This window comes from Mustela nivalis (genome assembly GCF_964662115.1).
Source record: "Mustela nivalis genome assembly, chromosome: 14".
NCBI lineage: Eukaryota > Metazoa > Chordata > Mammalia > Carnivora > Mustelidae > Mustela > Mustela nivalis.
Window position 1 is genome coordinate 13,542,274 of NC_139033.1, and position 22,261 is coordinate 13,564,534.

Sequence of the window (22,261 nt, forward strand, 5' to 3'; positions counted from 1 at the left end):
AGGGAGCCTGCTTCCTCCTCTCTCTCTGCCTGCCTCTTGTGACTACTTGTGATCTCTATCAAATAAGTAAATAAAAAAATCTTAAAAAAAAAAAGATGCTTTGGTTAGTTGGGAACTTTTGTTAAAAGAAAAAAAAATAATAATAATAATAGTAATAATAGGGGTACCTGGGTGGTTCAGTCCGTTAAGCACCTGACTGTTGATTTCGGCTCAGCTCATGATCTCAGGGTGTGGGATCGAGCCCCACATTTGGGCTCCATCCTCAGTGCGGAGTCTGCTTGGGATTCTCTCCCTCCCCCTCTGCCCCTCCCCTTGCTCGTCCTTTCTTTCTCAAATACATAAATAAATCTTAAAAAAATAAGAAATAAGGGATGCCTGGATGGCTCTGTCAGTGAAACGTCTGCCTTCAGCTCAGGTCATGAGCCCAGGGTCCTGGGATCAAGCCCCGCTTCGGGCTCTTTGATCAGTGGGGATTCTGCTTCTCCCTCCGCCTGCAGTGGGGGTCCTGCTTCTCCCTCTGCCTGCCCCTTCCCCTGCTTGTGCTTTCATTGTCTCCCTCCCTGTCAAATAAATAAAACCTTTTTTTTTTTTTTAAAGATTTTATTTATTTATTTGACAAACAGAGATCACAAGTGAGCAGAGAGGCAGGCACAGAGAGAGGGGGAGGCAGGCTCCCTGCCGAGCAGAGAACCCAATGCAGGGCTTGATCCCAGAACCCTGGGAACATGACCTGAGCCGAAGGCAGAGGCTTTAACCCACTGAGCCACCCAGGCGCCCCAAATAAATAAAATCTTAAAAAAATAATAATAATAATTTGCAGCTTTTTTTCCCCCTCTCATAGCAACACAAAATCCTGGTGCATCACACAGAATCACTGAAATAAATATACACCAGCATATAAATGTGCAAAATACACACACCCAGTTCACAGATTCGGAAACCGAGACTCTGAAAGGTTAAAGCGCCTCATACAAGGTCACATAACTCCAGACACCACTCTAAATCACTCAGAGAAAGTATAAAAGTCATTTCACTTTAATACAAAAGTCATGTAAAGAACTGTTAGCAAAATCAAATGTTCACTAAGTATCCGTGAAATCATCCCTGGAATGTTGATACCATCTTTTCCTGGATTCTCTCCTCCTCATTCCCTTTGGGCTCAGGAAATTTGCTGCTGCTAAAGACCCAGGTCATCTGTGAGACCAGACGAGCAGAACGCACATCTGCACGCCAGAGGCCCCTCCCAGCAGCGGGCGTGCAGCAGGAAGTGGGCCTCGTTTTGCTTTCCTTCTGCTGTCTTGATTTCTTTGTGCTGCTTCCCCGGCCCTAGCCAAGCCTTCAGGGGTGTCCAGCTCTGCGGCCTGGGGAAAAAATGATCACGAGAGAGCCTCACCTCCTTCCTCCTTGGTGACTTTCAGGGAAAACAGGTGAGCAAGTGCAGTGAGTCTGCGTGGTGCTGAGAGATGAGTTTGGAAGTCTTGGTGCCTCGCCTTCTTGAGTCCAAGAACCTCACAATCGTGCCGTTAGGTCTACATCTGCTTCCCCGATCGGAAGGAGAACCTGGGTGTAGAGAGAGAAGGGTATAGACAGAATGAAGCAGGGAGCTCAGAACCCTGCAGAATCGGAAACAGGCTCTTGCAGGCCACTGACTCAAACACTTGCTCAGGGCTCAGGGACGGGGCAGGCACTGTTCTGGGGGTTTCCATCTACCAGCTCATTTCACACTCATAACTCCTCAATGAAGTCAGTGCCCTCAATATCCCTATTTTAAATTTTTTTTCTTTTTTAAGATTTTATTTATTTATTTGCCAGAGACAGAGGGAGAGAGAGCGACTGAGCACAGGCAGACAAAGAGGCAGGCAGAGGCAGAGGGAGAAGCAGGCTCCCTGCCGAGCAAGGAGCCCGATGCGGGACTCGATCCCAGGACCCCGGGATCATGACCTGAGCCGAAGGCAGCTGCTCAACCAACTGAGCCACCCAGGCGTCCCAATATCCCTATTTTATAGATTAGCAAACTGAGGTCTTTCAAGGTTCAGTAACAGGCTCAGGGTCACATAGTAAGTTGCAGAACCAGGAGTTGAACCCAGAGTCTACTTATGCATGGGACTATGAGGAAATATGGTGTCTGAGCTTTTTTTTCCCTTAATTTCAGGAGGTTTTATTGTGGAGGAAGCATTCATGTTACCTACAGTTATAAAACAGATCGTCGCAGTGAATAAAGCTCGGCATATAAATTCATGGAGAAAACCTAGATATCTCCTGAGACCTGATTACCAAACGTTCAGTGTTTCTCCTTGTCCTATGCCAAGTTTTGGAAAGGAAGAAATCTCTCTGGGGTTGATCACAAAGTTCAATCTGCAGCTGTGAGAAAGACCCAGCGCTGGCTGGAGGGTTGGAAAGCCAGTGATGGGGAAAGGGGCTGGTGCTTCTTGCCGGAAGCCCCCGAGCACCCAGCCAGGTTAGCAGCTCTGCCCACAATGGCTGGGGCGGGCCCTGGACTAGTGCTGGGATCCAGGCCTCAGGGCTCAGCCGTCCTCCCCTCAGCCTGTACATATCCCCCCCACCCGCCTGTTCCCTGTCTCAGGAAGTGACATCACCCCCGCCTCGTCCTTCATGCCAGGACCCCGGGAGTTGTTCTCAGCTCCTCCCCCCATCTGCTATCTGTTAGTCATCCTGCCCCAAATATGTTCCTAATCCCGACACTCCTCATCTCCTGCACTGCCAGCCCCCCAGTCCAAGTCACCACGATGAGCACTACGGCCCTCCTGCCGGCCCCTGCAATCCACTCAGAGGACAGACAGAATGACCTTGTCGCTCTACAGAGCTGACTAAGTCATTTCTCACCTCACACCCCTCTGTGGCTCCCCACTGCCCTCAGGATAAAGCCCAAAACCCTTCTTAGCACGACCTACTTCCTCAGAAAGCCATTCATTCATTCATTCTATTTTAGCTATTCATTCATTCATTCATTCAATTAATGAGCTCGTCTGCCCATGAAATTGTGGCCTCATGCTCTTCAGACACATGACCTCAGGCTAGCATGTGCTCAGAACAAACAGCTTATTTTTGCTGTATCAGGCTCAAAGTCTAAGGGGCCCTAAGGGGGTGGGGGCGGTGTACTGATGCCCCGGCTCCCTCCCCACCAGGCCTGGTCTTACTGGTTGCTGTGTCCCGCTGCTGACCACCCCCTCCCCTTTCCCTCCTAGGTCCCACACTCCCGTTGCCATGCTGGGCTGCTTCTCTATCCCTTGCTGGTTCCCTTAACCCTGCTCACATCTGTAAGATGTCCCTTCTTTAAAGCTTTTCAGTCACTCCCTTTAAGCGTGCTATTTGTTTCTTGCCAGGACTCTGGCAAGAGTCTCTCCCACCCCCCACATCGCTCATCCACATTAAGTGCCTGGCCCCCACAGGCATTTTTTTTTTTTTTAAGATTTTATTCATTTATTTGAGAGAGAAAGAGCATGAGAGGAAAGAGGTCAATGGAAGTAGCAGACTCCCTGCGGAGCAACGAGCCCGCCACGGGACTCGATTCGGGGACTCCAAGATCATGACCTGAGCTGAAGGCAGCCGCTTAACCCGCTGAGCCACCCAGGCGCCCCTCCCATAGGCATTTTTTTTTTTTTAAGATTTTATTTATTTATTTGACAGACAGAGATCACAAGTAGGCAGAGAGGCAAGCAGAGAGAGAGGAGGAAGCAGGCTCCCTGCTGAGCAGAGAGCCCGATTCGGGGCTCGATCCCGGGACCCTGAGATCATGACCTGAGCCGAAGGCAGCGGCTCAACCCACTGAGCCACCCAGGCGCCTCCCATAGGCATTTTAAAAAAATATTTTATTTATTTATTTGACAGAGAGAACAAGCAGGGGGAGCGGCAGGCAGAGGGAGAGGGAGAAGCAGGCTCCGCTCAGTCTCAGGATGCTGGGATCCTCAGCTGAAGGCAGGCACTTAACCACTGAGGCACCCAGCACCCCCCCCACCCGTTCCACCCCCCCAGGCATTTGAGATCCCTGACCGAAGCTGCTTCTCAGTTCTGTCCAAGGAGTCAGGAGCCGGTACTTGTCACCAGGACAGACATTCCCAGAGCGGCCAAGGCAAATGGGCTGTTTGCTTCATGGAGCAAGAGGGAAAGGCGTGCCTCATTGTACTGATGCTTGTCGGCCGAGAAGGCGTCTCTCAAAGTGTAATCCAAGGGTTCTCTACATCAGAGTTACCCAGGGAATTTATCAGAAATAACAGATTTCTAGGCTTCATCCTGGATTTGACTTCTGAGAATCTGAATTTTATTTTATCTTATTTATTTTTTATTTTAAAGATTTTATTTATTTATTTGACAGAGAGAGATCACAAGCAGGCAGAGAGGCAAGCAGAGAGAGAGAGAGGAGGAAGCAGACTCCCTGCTGAGCAGAGAGCCCGATGTGGGACTCGATCCCAGGACCCTGAGATCATGACCTGAGCCGAAGGCAGCAGCTTAACCCACTGAGCCACCTAGGTGCCCTTATTTTATTTTTTTTAAGATTTTGTTTATTTATTTGACAGAGAAAGAGATCATAAGTAGGCAGAGGTGGGGGGGGCAGGCTCCCTTCCAAGCAGAGAGCCTGATGCGGGGCTCAAGCCCAGGACCCTGAGGTCATGACCTGAGCCAAAGGCAGAGGCTTAACCCACTGAGCCACCCAGGTGCCCAAGAATCTGAATTTTATTTTTATTTTAATTTCTTTTTAAGATTTTATTTATTTATTTGACAGACAGAAATCACAAGTAGGCAGAGAGGCTGGCTAGGGAGGGGAGCAGTCTCCCCACGGAACAGAAAGCCCGATGTGGGGCTCGATCCCAGGGTCCTGGGCTGAGATGAAGACAGAGGCTTTAACCACTGAGACACCTAGGTGCCCCGAGAATCTGAATTTTAAACAAGACCCACATTCTGAGCACCTGGGTGGCTAAGTGGGTTAAAGCCTCTGCCTTCAGCTCAGGTGAAGATCCCAGGGTCCTGGGATCGAGCCCCCACATCAGGCTCTCTGCTCTGTGGGGAGCCTGCTTCCTCCTCTCTCTCTCTCTGCCTGCCTCTCTGCCTACTTGTGATCTGTCTGTCAGATAAATAAAAAAATTAAAAAAAAAAAAAAGACCCCACATTCTATGGTTTGAGCCTTAGCACCCGAAGAAATGAGGGATTAACAAGGGAACATAAACACAAAAGACGTATTCAAAGAAAATCACGTTATATGTCCCAACAATGGGAGACACAGGGTCCCCTAAAGTTGGAAATAAGAGCGGGTCAGTCCCTTAGTCAATTAAGGTTCTGCCTTCAGCAGGAGTCATGATCCCAGAGTCCTGGGATCAAGCCCCTCATTGGGCTACCCGCATAGCCTCCTCTCTCTCCCTCTGCCCTTCCCCCCACTTGTGCTGTTTCTCTCTCTTTCAAATAAATAAAATCTTTAAAAAAATAAAAGCTGGAGGTAAGAGAGGTAATGAATCAGCACCCCTGCCCCTTTTTTTAAGTAATCTCCACACTCAACATGGGTCTCTAACTCATGACCCCGAGATCAAGAGTCACGTGTTCCTTCAACTGAGCCAAGACCCCATGAATCCTCCTTAAACTCTAATAATTCTTGTTGTTTTGTAGTATTATTCTATCCCAGGGAGGCAGTATTGTAGAATCTGGACTTCTCGGGTTCAAATCTGGGTAACCTCCGGCAAATTACTTTGCCCCCTAGTATCTGTTTCTCCATCTGTAGAATGGAGATGTGGCCGCTCCTATGTCCCAGGGGCACCGTGAAGAGTCTATGAATTAGTATAGGTCAAGTGCTTAGACGACTGCCTCACAGATCTCACCAAAGTCCATCCCCGAATTTTCCTATCAGCTGTAGCACCACCAACCAGGACGTCCCCACTGGGGGTCGCTGGCCAGCCTCCTCGGGCCTCCACTCCTTCCCTCGGCAGTGATTTGGTGGCAATGGAGCAGCAAGTAACTCACAGCTTCCTTATGATTGTCTTCTCCTCCTTGTTACTGCTGGCCTTGCTGGTCCTGGAGACAAGGGCGTCTTTTTCTCTTCTTCCTCCTGGGCCTTCTCTTGGTGGAATCAGACCACTGGGGAAAAGGGGACAAATAAAAGGACTGTTTTATTGCAGACCTGTCTGAGCAGCTCTGAAAGTAAAGGGCCTTAATAATAATAATAATAATAATAATTATAGTAGTATCATTGAAAGTTAGAATCAGAGAGATCCTGCTTCTTCCCATGTTGATACCTCTTCTTTCTTTCTTTCTTTCTTTCTCTTGTCTAATACTTTGGCTAGTACTTCAAGCTTCTCCACTTTCTAGGAATTTGGTCACGTATCAATTCTCTACCTTAAGCCTTGGTTTTTCTCATCAATAAAATGAGGATACTAAGAGGGACCTCCGGATGGCTCAGTCCGTTAAGGGTCTGCCTTCAGCTCAGGGCCCTGGGATCGAGCCTCACATCAGACTCCTTACTCGGTGGGGAGCCTGCTTCTCCCTCTGCCTGCTGCTTCCCCTGCTTGTGCATGCACTCTCTCTCTCTCTCTCTGACAAATAAATAAATAAATAAATAAAATCTTTAAAGGAAAATTAGGACAGTAAGAGTAACTGCCTCCCAGGATCGAGTAATTAAGTGAGATAATACGTAGCACCTGACATTAGAGCAGTGAACAAAACAGATGAAATTATCTCCTATCATGCAAATTTATGTTTTTCCATTGGGGAAAGAAGCAGTCAATAAACAGATAAGTTGGGGCGTCAGGGTGGCTCAGTCGGTTAAGCATCTGCCTTTAGCTCAGGTCATGATCTTGGGGTCCTGGGATCGAGCACCACCTTGGGCTCCTGGCTGAGCAAGGAGTTTGCTTTTGCCTCTCCCTCTGCCCCTCCCCTTCCACTTGTGCTCTCTCTCTCTCAAATAAATAAATAAAATCTTTTAAAAATTAAACAGGGACGCCTGGGTGGCTCAGTTGGTTAAGCAGCTGCCTTCGGCTCAGGTCATGATCCCAGCGTCCTGGGATCGAGTCCCACATCGGGCTCCTTGCTCAGCAGGGAGCCTGCTTCTCCCTCTGCCTCTGCCTGCCATTCTGTCTGCCTGTGCTCGCTCCCCCCCCCCATAAATAAATAAAATCTTTAAAAAAAATATTAAAAATTAAACAAATAAATTAAGTAAAATAAAAGCTATAGTAAGTCAGATGGTAATAAGAGTTAAATTTGTATTGATTGATAAGCTACTGAGGTCAGCTGACTTAAAGACAACCAGAGCATTCCCCCGGACTTGACGTGCAGAAGCTAGAAGAAAGCTGTTCTCTCTTATCTGTCCAGCTGCGACTGCCAGCAGCCACGTTTCCTAAGATTCCCTTAAGGTGTGTCTATAGCACAAGACCATGAGGCCAACACCGAGAAGCAAGGAAGAAAGAAAGAGGACCAAGCTGCAGGTTTTTTTCTTTATTTCTGCAAGCAGTCGCGCGATCCCTCCCAGCTATGTGGGTTAATAAATTCCCTTTTGTACTTGAGCTAGTTTGAATTGGATTTCTGTCACTTGCCACCAAAAGAAGGCTGACCACAGTGCAATGGGGCAGTGTACGAAATACTTCATACATTGCTTATTAACTGCACTTAGGTCTCTTGCTGTGGCATCTGCTGGTTCGTTTATACCTGTGGTATTTCCCCTTCCTACAGACCGATCGGGTCTCCCAGAATCCATGTATTGAAGCCCCAAGCCCAAATGTAATGTTATTTAGAGATGGGGCCTTTGGGAGACAATTAAGTTTGGATGAGGTCAGAGGTCAAGAGGGTGGGGGCCCCATGGTTGGATTAGAGCCCTTGTAAGAGGCATGTCTGAGGGCTTCCTCTCTTTGGTGTGTGCAGGAAGCCACAAAGAGGGGCGCCTGGGTGGCTCAGTGGGTTAAAACCTCTCTGCCTTCGGCTCAGTTCATGATCTCAGGGTCCAGGGATTGAGCCCCAGGTTCCCTGCTCACTGGGGAGCCTGCTTCCCTTCCTCTCTCTCTGCCTGCCTCTCTGCCTACTTGCGATCTCTGTCAAATAAATAAATAAAATCTAAAAAAAAAAAAAGTTTGAGACAGCAGGCTTCATCCTTCTCTCTCCTTTGCAAAGAGGGAGCTCTTATTATTTAATATTATTATTTATAATTTATTATAGTATTAATGCATCATTAATTTATTATTAATACCCCCCCTTTTCTATTATCTGTTGTTATCTAAACCCTAAGCCACAGTGATTTTAAACAATGAAGATCTATGACTTCCCATGGTGGCTCCATTTCTTATGGTTGGCTTGGTGGGTCTCCTGGGGGCTGGGCACAGCTGGGACCGTCTGCTGGGGCACCTCTGTTCTTTGTGTGACGTCTCCATGGTACTACCTTGAGCTTGCTTACAGTACTGTGATCTCAAGCATTCCACGAAGACCAAAATGGAAGCTGCAACAGGCCTCCCCTAACCTCAGAAGCCAAACAGCATCGCTTCGACAACATGCCATCGCTCAAAGCAAGTCACCGGGCTGCCCAGACTCATGAAGAAAGAAAAATAAGACTCTACCTCTTGAGGGGGTGGAAAAGGTTCACTGCAGAAGGTGCGCAGGATGGGAAAAACTATGGCCATCTTCAGGAGCAGGCTACCACATCGGCCCCAAGGAAAAACCACTGGTACGACCTTGGACCTCGGAACCGATGCAGTTGCTAGGAGACTACCTCAGCTAACAGGCTGGTTTTTCCAGAATACAGGACCCAAGTGAGTAAACACAATCCTGCCATCGGCTGTCCTCTACCAGATGGGAAGTACACGGCTGCTGCTCTCTGGGAATTCAAAACTGGAAAGAAAGCACATCGCTCTATTCGCTACCAAGCTGCTCAAACCCCAGTTCAGCTGATCCTGTCCTTAACTACCTGTGTCTGAAGCACTTATTCGATGAGAGGAAGACAGGTCTTTCCATTAACATGGTTCCAACGTCAGCAGAAGGAAGGCGATTAAATTCCTGTCGGCAGAACTCAGCCCTTTTGGATTTGGCTTGCTAGAATATTTTTACTGTACTGCTCCTCCTTCAGGGATCCTACGTTGAATGGATTTATTTATTTTTTCAATATTTTATTTATTTATTGGAGAGACAGAGACAAAGAGAGAGCCTGAGTCCGGGGCGGGGGAGGGGCAGAGGGAGAGGGAGAAGCCAGCTTCCGGCTGAGCAGGGAGCCCGACCTGGGGCTCCCGAGATCATGACCCGAGCAAAGGCAGATGCTTCACTGACTGAGCCCCCCACAGGATGCCCCTGAGCGTATTTCTTCCTTTCTAAACTTTCAGAGTCCAAACATGGCACGATAACTAAATGCACAGGCTCTGATATCAGGCTGTCTGAGGTCACATCTCACCATTGCCACCATCAGCTCGGGGACTTCAAGCAGGTGACCTGACCTTCATGAACCGTAGAACACCTTGGAGATGACACTACCTTAGCTCACCTTGCTGTGAGCACTAGCGGAATTGATGCTTTGCAATACACCGGGCCGAGCGCCTGGCATGCGGGGTGCGTGGACAAACATTAGCTGGCCCCGAGTTTTTTTCTCCTGGGCTTTCCTTCTTCTGTCTCTAAGGGAATCTGCTTTGTTTAACTCAACAGTTTCCCGGAATCATTCGACCACACAGCCCCCTTTCTTCTTCCTTCCTTCCTTCCGAGTCCCCTTTTCGGGAAGCACTTACACGAAAGGAAACATTTTGGGAAACGGTGCAAATGGATACAGCAAAGTGCAAACCCAACAGGTCAACAGCTTCCTATTTCCTCTCTTGCTGGTGCTACAACCTATTCCTTACACCTGTTGTTGTGATTTTTTTTTTTTTTTTAGGATTTTATTTTTAAGTACTCTCCATACCCAACACGGGGCTCCAACTCGTGACCCCTCACCTCCAAGAGCTGTGTGCTCCACCAACTAAGCCAGCCAGGTGTGCATACTGTGATCTTTTTCAGCTTTATTTTTTTAAAGATTTTATTTATGTATTTGACAGACAGAGATCACAAGTAGGCAGAGAGGCAGGCAGAGAGAGAGGGTGAAGCAGGCGTCCTGCTGAGCAGAGAGCCCGATGCGGGGCTCGATCCCAGGATCCTGAGATCAAGACCTGAGCTGAAGGCAGGCGCTTAACTAAGGAGTCACCCAAGGGCCCCTCCCCCATTTTTTAAAAAAGTAGGCTCCACACCCAATGCAGGGGCTTGAATTCAGGACCCGGAGATCAAGACTTGCATGCTCTATCAACGGAGCCAGCCAGGTGCCCCTCACATTTGACCTTTTAAAACACTAAATTGGGGGCGCCTGGGTGGCCCAGTCGGTAGAGCTTCTGACTCGTAATCTCAGGTTAGTAAGTTCAAGCCCCACACTGGGCATGGAGCTTCCTTAAAAAAATAAATAAATAAATAAACACAAATTAAGCAAGCAGTAAACCAGATCTTGTCATTTTCTTGATTAAAACTTCCCAGTGACTCCTCACTACCCTTCCAATAAAAGTAGAATCCTTCCCGGGGCTCACTAGGCACACCTCTCTCATTGTGTACCTGTGCTCCAGCTTCCACCATGCTGGGTCTCTCAAAATGGAGATGGTGGTTCCCCGCTCAGGGTCTTAGGGCTTCTCACTCCTCTCTTGCCCTACCGATCTTTCCAAGGTCGGCTGCTTCTTGTCATTCACCTCAGAGGGGTCTTCACTGACTACCCCATGTAAAACAGGCCCCTCTTAAAGCCTCTGCCTTCAGCTCAGGTCATGATCTCAGGGTCCTGGGATGGAGCCCCGCATTAGGCTCTCTGCTCAGCGGGGAGCCTGCTTCACCACCCCCCGCCTGCCTCTCTGCCTACTTGTGAGCTCTGTCTGTCAGATAAATAAATAAATAAATACTTTTAAAAAATAAAAATAAAAATAAAGCGGGCCCCTCCTCCAGCCCCCAACCCTTTGCTGCCATATGTCACCTTGGGTTTTTTTTTTTTTTTTAAGATTTTATTTATTTATTTGACAGAGAGAAATCACAAGCAGATGGAGAAGCAGGCAGAGAGAGAGAGAGGGAAGCAGGCTCCTCGCTGAGCAGAGAGCCCAATGTGGGACTCGATCCCAGGACCCTGAGATCATGACCTGAGCCGAAGGCAGCGGCTTAACCCACTGAGCCACCCAGGCGCCCCGTCACCTTGTTTTTTTTGTTTTGTTTAGAGAAGGAGAGAGAGAGAGAGAGAGGGAGGAGGGGCAGAAGGAGAGGGAGAGAGAGCATCTCAAGCAGGCTGCACCCCAGCAAGGAGTGTGACACAGGGCCCGCTCCCACAACCCCACGATGATGACCTGAGCCAAAATGAGATGATGACCGGACGCCCAACCGACTGCACCCCCTAGGCGCCCCGTCACCTTGGTTTCCAGTCTTTGGAGCACTTACCACCACTACCCTGCATGTCCATCTCAGACTTGTCACTTGCCTATCCTCCCCCTAGACTAGCACGGACTGCCTCTGTTTCATTACTGCTATAGCCCGGGGCCAGGAACAGGGCCTGGCACCAAGCAGGTCTCCATAAACGGGCCACGTGAACGGAGGGACAAAGACAGAGTGTGCCAAGGAGCTGCGGGCAGAGCCAGCCCGGCGGTACGGGGTGCCCGGGGCAGCCCAGCCCCACCTCTTGTAGCACTGCAGCTCCTCCTGCACCACCAGCAGCTGGGACTTGAGCTTGTTGCGCTCCTGGAGTACGTCCCGCAACTCCTGGAGAGTGAAGCGGGGTCGGTTGGGGTCTGTCAGGTCAACCACCATTTTGTCCGGTCCCAGGTCTACCTGTAAGGAAAGATATTGGCGAATGGTAAAGAAGCAAGAGCTCTAAGCACCATTTCCCAAAGAAAAGAACCAGGGCTCCTTGAGAGAATGGCCGATGCCAGGGCTGGACCAGGGAAACCGTGAGATGAACCTGGAATGTTCCCTGGTGTAAGGGATGGAGGCGTATCAGAACGACAGTCTGAAGGAGCTCCCACCGGCCAGACTGAGAACAAGCTGAGTATCGGAATGAATAATCACAATGACCCTTTGAATAAAAAGAGAATTCAGGAGTTCATACTTAAAATTTAAAAATTTAAATTAGTTAATTAATGGGAATGTGATGGTTAATTTTTTGTCTGCTTGGCTGGGCTAAGGACTGCCCAGCTAGCTGGTTAAACATTATTTCATGGTGTGTCTATGAAGATGTTTCTGGAAGACATGAGCATTTGGACCGATGCACTGAGAAGAGCAGATGGCCCTCCCTGCTGGGTGGGCGGGCATCATCCAATCCACTGAGGGCCTGACTAGAACAAAAGGAGGAATGAGGGTAAATTCTGAGCTCTGTCTGTTGATGTGGGACATCCTCCTTCCTGGGCCCTCAGACGTCGACACTCCTGGTCCTTGGGCTTTTGGTCCCAAACCAGGACTTACACTGCTGGCCCCCCGCCCTAGTTAAGACTTCCTGGCTCTCTAGCTTGCAGACTGAAGGCTGTCTCAGCCTCCATACATGTAGGAACCAAGGCCTCAAATATCTCTCCTCTTCATATGGATAGCTATATCCACTATTGGTTCTGTTTCTCTGGAGAACTCTGACTAAAACAGGGAAAGAAGAGGGAATCTATGCTTTACAGCAGAAGACGAATTAATGGATGTAGAAGATGAGAGAGTGAGACAATCATCCTTTTGGGATGCCTGGCTGGCTCAGTGCGTAGCTTGGGGTTGTGGGTTTAAGCCCCATGTTCAGTGTAGGGATGACTTAAAAATAAAATCTTTACCAGAAAAAAAAAACCAACATCGTTTTTTAACCAACTTTGTAATGATTGATTCAGAGAAAACTAATGAATGGATCTAAAAACTTTGGGTGAAAGCCTGTCGGGGAACAGAATATTTTCCACAGTTTCGAAGTATTTTCCCACAAGTACTTATGAATTACAAAGAGGAATAAAAGCCCCTAGATAGTGCAGAAATCTTGCAGACACTACATTAACCAAGGGCTACAAGTTGACATCACCAATAATGGCCAACGGAGACAAGTGCCTCCTGATAGTAAGAACTGTGACCCAGCATCGCTTCAGGGCTGTTCCTGCTAAACACGTATCACTTGGATCTACCCATGACACCTCAGAACAAACCCATATCGAAGGACACTCTACCAACCAATCCATAATCTTCAAAAATGTCAAGGTCGTGGGGCACCTGGGTGGCTCAATCGTTAAGCGTCTGTCTTTAGCTCGGGTCATGATCCCAGGACCCTGGGATCGAGCCCCACATCAGGCTCCCTGCTTAGTGGGAAGCCTGCTTCTTCCTCTCTCACTGCCCCCTGCTTGCATTCCTGCTCTCTCTCTCTCTCTGTCAAATAAATAAATAAAATCTTTAAAAAAAAAAAAGTCAAGGTCGTAAAAAGACAAGGAAAAGCTGAGGAACTCTTCCTCAGGTGACTGAAGAGATGTGTCAACCAAAGGTACCGTGTAACCTGGGACTGGGTCCTGCCCCAGAAAAAGGATGCCGTAAGGACATTATTGTGCATTTTGAATAGGGGTAATATATTAGGTCTTCGTATCCTGTCACTTTTTCCCTCTGAGTTCGGTCATTTACTTGCGGCTGTGCAATAGTATGTCTTGTGGGATACTCACTGAAGTATTCAGGGTAAAGGACTCTAATTTTTTGTTGTTGTTGTTTAAAGATTTTATTTATTTATTTATTTATTTGACAGAGAGAGAGAGAACACAAGCCGGGGAGTGGCAGGCAGAAGGAAAAACGGGCTCCCGGCCAGATGCGGGGCTCGATCTCAGGACCCTCAGATCATGACCTGAGCCAAAGGCAGACGCTCAACCAACTGAGCCACCCAGGTGCCCCAGACCCTAATCATTTACTAATCCTGCAAATTACATAATGTCTGCTCAGATCATTGAGGAAAACTAGTCGTGAAAATATAATATAGACACATACTGTTTCTGTATATGCACACATACATACCCATATATGTGTTTTGTGTGTACACTTTGGTGTGTATCTTCTAAGATATACTACACACTGCACACACACAAAACTGAAGACAACACCTGAATCCCGGTGAAAGGTGTAGAGGGGTTCATTGTGCTTTTCCTGCAACTTTCCCATGGGTTTGAAATGTTTTCTAACTAAAATTTAAGCAACTGTTTGAAAACAACCTACATGTCCACGAACAGTAGCCCAGTTAAGGAAAAACTAAGGCAGAATCACACCGGAACGTTGTGCAGCTGACGGAGAGAACAAGGCACAATATAAAGAGATAGCAGTAATGGTGAGCACATTCCTGCTATCAGACTGACCGGGATCAGGGTGTTTGAACACTCCCGGGCACGGGCACTAATTGTGGGAGATGTGGGACAACTTGGCCTCTGTGAAGTATAATTTAACATTACATTTTATCTGAATTTCAGATGCTGCTTCCATTTGATCCAGTACCTCCATTTCCTCAAGACAATCTCCCTCAGGAGCCAAGTGGTTTCAGTGTAGTATGTGCTAAGAGTAAATGGTCGGAACATAAACATCTTTTGATGGGAGACTGGTTAAAGCAGAGAATCGTAACCTTCTTTTGTGCCAGGAACCCTTTTGGCAGCCTGGGAAAGCCCACGTGGCCCTCCTCCAAACTATGTGTTAAAATATATAAAATGAAAGGCACAGAATTACAAGGAGACCAACTAAGAAGGCATAACACTCATCAAAATCTTTTAAAAACAAATTCATGATTAATATACCTGCCTCTTGATTAAGTAAAGTGAGCTAGGCGCAGGTCTGGTGAAATACTGAACAAAAACGAAACTTTGAGATGTGAACGACACCGTAATGGGGCATGAAAAGAACTGTGATTTCCATCGGTGATCGTCACAGGCATCGCTAATATTAATGTAGTTTGTTGTCTCTATTCACAAGTGGAGAATGTGACACATTTCAGCTGGAAGTTAATGAAAATGAAAATATAATTTTTTCCCATGCAAGGGCATGGACCTCTTGGATTAGAATCAATGATTCCCTTGGGCATCCAAGAACTTCAGCTTAAGAACGCTCAGCGGAACAATTGATAATACCATCCAATGGAAGTTTTCCTCATTAAAAGACGAGGAAGCTCTCTCTGCCCTGCTTTAATTCACCTTTCATGGTATGTTAAGGCAGAAATGGGTATATGTTATCATACCATTTGTGTAAAAAGTGGAGACATATGTTCATATCTGCTTCTGTTTCCACGAAGTATCTCTGGAAGGATACATAAGAAACTGATCATTTACATTTTTTCCAGGGAGGGCGAGTGGGCAGCTGGGGATGGAAAGAAGTGCGGAGGTCAGTTTTTCAAGGCAAATGCTTTTGCACCTTTTGAATTTGAAACTTAAATTTAAAAAAAAAAAAAAGAGGGGCACCTGGGTGGCTCAGTCGGTTGGGCATCTGACTTCGGCTCAGGTCATGATCCCGGGGTCCTGGGATGGAGCCCTGCATTGAGCTCCCTGCTCAGTGGGGAGTCTGCTTCTCCCTCTCCCTCTCCCTCTTCCCCTGACTCATGCTGTCTCTCCCTCCTTCTCTCTCTCTCAAATAAATACATTTAAAAATCTTTATTTTATTTATTTATTTTTTTTTAAGGAAGGAAAGGGACTCCTGAGTGGCTCAAGTCAGTTGGGCATCCAACTCTTGTTGTTTTTGGTTCAGGTCATGATCTCATGGTCATAAGACGGAGCCCCAGTTGGGCTACCTGGTCAGCGTGGAGTCTGCTTGGGATTCTCTCTCTCCCTCTGCCCCTCTGCCCACTCATGACCCCTCTTTCTCTCTCAAAATAGATAAATAAATAAAATCTTAAAAAAGAAAGGAAACAAAACTACTTCACACCCATTCGAGTGGCTACTGTAAACAGACAAAACAGACAAAAAGAAAGTGGTTACTGTAAACAGACAAAACGGACAAAACAATAGAATGAATGGTGGTAGGGAGGTAGGAAAGTTGGAATTCTTGGGTACTGCTGGCAGGGATGTAAAATGGTACACTTACTATGGAGAACCACATGGCAGAGCCTTAACAAATTAAAAATAGAATTATCCTAGGATCCAGCAATTCCACTTCTAACTATACACCCCAAAGCATTGAAAGCAGGGACTTGAAGAGATCTGTATACACCCATTTTTTTTTTTTTTAAGACTTATTTATTTTTTGGGAGAGAGAAAAAGAGCATGTGCATGCAAGCAGGGGGAGGGCCTCTCAATCCTCAAGCAGACTCTCTACTGAGTAGGGAGCCCAACTCAGGCCTGGATGCCAGAACCCAGGAATCGTGACTTGAGCCCGAGTCAAGAGTTGGACGCTGAACAGACTTGAGCCACCAGGGAACCCCACTACACAGCCAAGTTCCTGGCCGCATGACTCACACTAGCCAAAAGGCGGAAGCAACCCAGGTGTCTATCGACAGGTGAATAGATAAACCAAGATCCACACAATGGAATACTATCCAGCCCCTAAAAGGAAGGAAATTCTGATACACACCCCAATGTGGATGAACCCTGAAGACATTATGTTAAATGAAATAAGCCAGTGACAGAAGAGCAAATACCATATAATTCTACTTATATGCAGTCAAATGCTCTGCCACTGAGCTATACCCCCTAATTCTACTTATATGAAGTGCCTGGAAGAGGCAAGTTCACAGAGATAGAATATAGACGGGGGTGGGGGAGTACCGAGCTGATGTTTACTGGGGACAGGGTTTCGGTTTTGCAAAATGAAAAGAATTCGGGCAGGAATGGAGAGGAATGGTTGCACAACCAGGTGAGTGTACTTAATAACACTTAAGTGTGCACTTAAAAACGGCTGGGGTGGTAAATTTTATGTGTACTTTACCGCAATTAAAAATAACTTAAAAATTTAAAAACCCTGAAAAAAACCAAGAAGGTGTATTTTTACAAACTGCCTTGTGGTGCTAAACAAATTCATTCTCTCTGCTCCTTTCCCCACCCCTGTTCTTAACACTGTGGTTTGGGAGGAAAATACCATCTCACCGCAGGCTTATAAGGCCTGTCCGCTGTGCCCCACACAGGAAATGACCCAGGTCCAGAGCACGCGGTACACGGTCCGTGGTGCGGGTCCTTCTATATCCTCCTTCCTGGGCTTGGAGGTGGCTGGGATGAGCTCAGACCGTGAGCGGAGCCGTCCTGAGCAAGTCACTTGACTTCTCCTGAGTCTCAAAAGCCAGGCTATGCATCACAATGCTCAACTATCTCTTATGAGGGACAGTAAAGTAGAAATGTATACAAGCACAGTCGTCACGGGGACAAACGAACCTAGAATAACTACCAGGAAAGTGACCAGAAACCTTCACTCTTTTTTCCCTGCGAATGTCAGCAACCCTGTTGCTCTTGCCCTTTCTTGGCACGCTTCTCAGTTTGTGATCTTGTACTGCAGTTCTGGAGGCGGGGTACCTTACGTCTCCCATTAGACGGGAGCTCTGGGAGGGCAGAGTCCCTGTCTAATTTACCTCTGGCGCCCCAGGGTCCAGCACGGTGCAATCATTCATCAAATGTCATTCCAACAAACAAGGTCGAATGTCTGTATGCCATGGGCAGTGGTGAAGACTGGCATCTCAGAGTTCAAATCCTGCCTGTACCTTTTACTTGCAGTATTCCTCTAGTAAATTACTTAACTGTCCCATGCCTCCGTTTCTGTAAAACGGGTATACTGATAGTAAGAGGACTAAATGAGATAGTCCACTTAGAAAAGCTTTTTTTTTTTTTTTTTTAAAGTATGGCTGGAGAGAGATAGTAATTCATATTGATTTAATCAATTGTAACAAGAATCTAAAATAGAATAGGCAATGGGGCGCCTGGGTGGCTGAGTGGGTTAAAGTCTCTGCCTTTGGCTCAGGTCATGATCCCAGGGTTCTGGGATCAAGCCCCACATCGGGCTCTCTGCTTGGCAGGGAGCCTGCTTCCTCCTCTCTCTCTGCCTGTCTCTCTGCCTGCTTGTGATCTCTGTCAAATAAACAAATAAAATCTAAAAATAAATAAATAAAATAGAATAGGCAAGTAAAGGGACGCCTGCGTGGCTCAGTCGGTTAAACGTCTGCTTTCAGCTCAGGTCATGATCCCTGGGTCCTGGGATGGAGTCCCAGATCTGGCTCCCTGCTCAGCGGGGAGCCTGCTTCTCCCCCTGCCTGCTGCTCCCCCTGCTTGTGTGCTCATGCACACACACACTCTCTCTCTAACAAACAAGTAAGTAAAACCTTAAAAAAAAAAAAAAGGAAGAGGCAAGTGTGATTGTGCATCATATTTAATAAGGGTGAGTTAAGATAAATTGTTTCTTAAAACTTTTGTTTCATCAATACTGGAAAGTGCTATAACGGGTAAATTTGTCAAATGGAGACATAACACACATGCACTAACCTTGAGATTATCGCCTGATGATTTTTTAAAAAATATCTCTTCACTTCCTTGTTTTTTGTTTTTTTAATTAGGTATTTGCCAAAGCCAAGAGTCTTGCACTTAACGGACTGAGCCACCCAGGCGCTTCTTGATGATTTTTAACATAGGTACACACACCATGTAATCACACCCTATGAACCCCCCCCTCCCAACTGGGGTACCATCAACCTGTCTTCTATAAGTCGAGATAATTTTGCCTGTTCTTGAATTTCGCATAAATATACAGTGTGCCTTTATGTGCCTGGATCCTGTGCCTTAGTGTCATGTCTGTGAGAGTCACACACATGCCCGTGTGTGTTAGCAGTCTGGTCTTTTTCACTGCCGCATAGTACTCCACTGTGGGATCACACTATTTTAAAATCCATTCTTCGGTGGCACTTATTCTAGTTTGGCAAAATTCTGAATAAAGGTGCTCAGAACATTCTTACGGCCATCTTTTGGTGGTACTGCTGAATCAACAACTCCTGGAGCCAGAGCCCAGAAATCTGTGCTTTAACCAACACTCCTGGTGGGTTCGGGGCAGAGCGCCTCGGCGCTAGGTCAAGTCAAAAAGGCCTGAAGCCCCTGATTCAGCGCAAACTCAGCACAGGGCCCAGCCCCTAGCAAGCGCTTGGTGAATGTAACTGAGAATGTTTCTCATCCGAGGACTGGATGCTTCCCTCCCACGCAGCCCGGGCTGCACCCGCAGGGCCCTGCCTGCCCGCACTCACCTCCCGGCCGGCCGCCGAGCCCTCTGTCCGCAGCCCCTCCACCTCTTTCCGGAGGTTGTCCCTCTCCATCCTCAGCTCCTCCAGCGTCAGGTTACCCTCATTCACCAGCGTCTCCAGCATCTCCAGGACACGGACGATCTTGAACTGCAGCTGCGTCACCCGGGGGTCGCTGCCCAGGGCCATCAGCTCGCGGCCCATCACGTAGGAGATGTCATACACGTCCTCGGCGGTCAGCTGGAAGGGGCTCTTGCCTAAAGCCCCCTCCGGCCCAGCCTCGTCCCCTTCCCCCTCCTCTTCTTCCTCCTCCTCTCGCAAAGGGGGCTCCTCCATGGCCACCCAGACCCCCCGCGGCCACAGGAGCTGCTTTCTCAGAAACCCCAAACTTCTAACTTCCTCCCAGCGCAGAAAACTTTCCGCCGGGCTGAGACCCTGCCTGCCCCGGGCTGGGGGATGGCCCAGGAGCGGCCAATCAGCGGCGCCGAGGGGTGGGCCCGGGGCAGAAAGGCCGCGCTCCCGGGCTTCCCCGCCCAGCCGCGGGGGGCACCGGCCCCGCTGAGGACATTGCAGGGGGGCGGCCCCCAGGATGTGGTTTGGGACACGAGAAGACAACGGAAAGGGAGGACAGCCGAGAAGAGGAACGGAGAGATTAAGGGGTGACCGCGATTGTCCCCCGGTGGGAGGTGTTGCCAACCGGGTGGGGGAGGGGCGGCCGCCTGAGCCCCGCCCTTGGGGACAGCCGCCGCCGCCGCCGCCGCCGGGTTTCCAAGGAGACGGGGGCGGAGTTTCCACCGCGAGGCGGGGGCAGAGGGTCAAAAGCGCACAACTTTTTCCTTTCTATGCTCAAGCTTTTGAGCCATAACATTTGCATTCTACGTGGAGGAAGATCCGGGTCTGGGTTTGGGGGTATTTGCAGAAGCCTGCGGTGAAACAGAGGGCGGCTGTTCGTGTCTGCGCGTGGGAGTCAAGAGACCTGGGTCGCCCCGAGCTCCCGGGCCCAGCGTCGAGCTCCCGGGCCCAGCGTCGCGGGGATCTGCGGCATCTGACTTTCAATAAAAGGGAAGAGTCCCTGGGCTGAGCGCTCTGCGCATTCCTGGGCTCCGCCCCGGACTCGGCGTGGCGACCTTGGCCTCATGAACCCCACAATTTCCTGCTCGGTGAATAACAGCTCCTCCGCGGTAACGTTGCTGGAGGACCGCATTCAGATACGGTCAGGAGACCGTGCGTGTGACGAAAGTACTAAGGAAGTGCTCAGAAAAATGTTAGCGGGTCGTTCTGTCCTCCAGCAGACACTCGACTTGTGTGGGGGGCACACGCGGCACGTGGGCTGGGCTGGAAGAAGAAAGAAACAAGACAAAAAACCACGCTCTGTTTTGAAAATTAGAAAGCATTCTGTGGATAGGGTATTAGTAAGACTATGGGCAGGGTGGATTACAAAACGAGTTATTTTAGGTTTGATGAGAAATTTGTAATAGTCACAGGCAGACACTTTAGCGATGGAGCTTGTCTTTTTTCCCCAGGAGTATACTGCTGCTTTCTTTGCGGTAAAGGGACTCGAGTTTCTCTACACTGAGGTTCTAGCAGACCAATGTTGAGTGGCCAAGGAGGAAATGAACAAAAAGCAAAGCAAGCAAACAAAATAGACACTCTTTTCAGAGGGTACAATGTTCTAATGATCAAAACCAGGCTTCTGGGCAAGGGGTCAGTTAACCCATAAATCACAATTGTAACTACACCCAGTGATTAAGTGAGATAAAATGTTGGGCTTGCCAGAAGTATAATATGGCATATCCACACAGTGGAATATTACATTACCTTAGAAAGGAATGAAGGAGGGACACCTGGGTGGCTCAGTCAGTTAAGGGTCTGCCTTCAGCTAGGGTCCTGGTCCCAGGTTCCTGGGATCAAGACCAGCATCAGGCTCCCTGGCCCACAGGAGGCCTGGTGCTCCCTCTCTCTCTCCCCTTGCCTGTGCTCCCTCTCCTGCTGTGTCTCTGTCAAATAAGTAAAATCTTAAAAAAAAAAAAAAAGAAAAAAGGGAGCACCTACGTGGCTCAGTGGATTAAGCCTCTGCCTTCCGCTTGGGTCATGATCTCAGGGTCCTGGGACCAGGCTCTCTGCTCGGTGGAGAGCCTGCTTTACCTTTTCTCTCTCTCTCTGCCTGCTGCTCTGCTTACTTGTGATCTCTCTCTCTCTCTCTGTGTCAAATAAATAAATAAATAAAATTAAAAAAAAAAAACTTTTAAAAACTTGTGCATCCAAAAACACAATTAGCAGAGTGAAAAGGCACCCTACAGAATGAGTGAATATATTTGCAAGTCATATGCAATAAGGGGTTAATAACCTGAATGAATATACATATATACATTAGGAGAGTTACATATGTATCTCCTACAATGCAGTGATAAAAAAAAAAAAAACCTAAATAACTTGATTAAGAAATAGGCAAAGTAGGGATGCCTGGGTGGCTCAGTTGGTTAAGCGGCTGCCTTCGGCTCAGGTCATGATCCCGGCGTCCTGGGATCGAGTCCCACATCGGGATCCTTGCTCGGCAGGGAGCCTGCTTCTCCCTCTGTCTCTGCCTGCCATTCTGTCTGCCTGTGCTCGCTCTCTCTGATAAATAAATAAAATCTTAAAAAAAAAAAAAGATTACACACACACGCAACTATTAAACAGGTCAAGGCTGCAGTATACAAGATCAATATACAAAAACCAATTGTGGCCTGCCTGGGTGGTTCAATTGGTTAAGTGGCTGCCTTTGGCTCAGGTTGTGATCTTGCGGTCCTGGGATCGGGGTCCTAGGATCTAGCCCTGCATCAGGGTCCCTGCTCAATGGGGAGTCTGCTTCTCCCTCTAACCTTCCTCTCGTTCATCCTTTCTCTCTCTCAAATTGATAAAATCTTAAAAAAGCTAACTGCATTCTAGACATTTGCAAGAAATAATCTGAAAATGAAATTAAGAAAATCGTTCCACTTAAAAGGACATCGAAAAGTATAAATACTTAGAAATAAACGGAACAAAAGAAGAACAAGACTTGCCCACTGAAAACTACAAAATCTCATTGGAATTAAGATGTAAATAAATGGCAAGACACCACGTGTTCAAAAATTGTAATAGTATAGTTAAGATGGCAATATT

The 22,261-nt window shown here is 47.9% G+C and overlaps 1 protein-coding gene across 2 annotated transcripts in view; it reads right to left on the reverse strand.

The window, feature by feature from the left end:
• Positions 1-1,012: 1,012 nt before the first annotated feature.
• The window catches only part of RILPL2 (Rab interacting lysosomal protein like 2), a 43,290-nt gene continuing 22,041 nt past the window's right edge, over positions 1,013-22,261 (reverse strand). For both annotated transcript variants that reach the window (XM_082698573.1, XM_082698572.1), the window contains 4 exons: positions 19,127-20,455; positions 11,633-11,784; positions 5,968-6,081; positions 1,013-1,560 (listed from right to left, as the gene is read on the reverse strand). In XM_082698573.1, the coding sequence (XP_082554699.1) occupies positions 1,530-1,560; positions 5,968-6,081; positions 11,633-11,784; positions 19,127-19,456 (627 nt within the window). In that variant the 5' untranslated portion in view covers positions 19,457-20,455 and the 3' untranslated portion in view covers positions 1,013-1,529. The remainder of the gene's footprint in view (positions 1,561-5,967; positions 6,082-11,632; positions 11,785-19,126; positions 20,456-22,261) is intronic.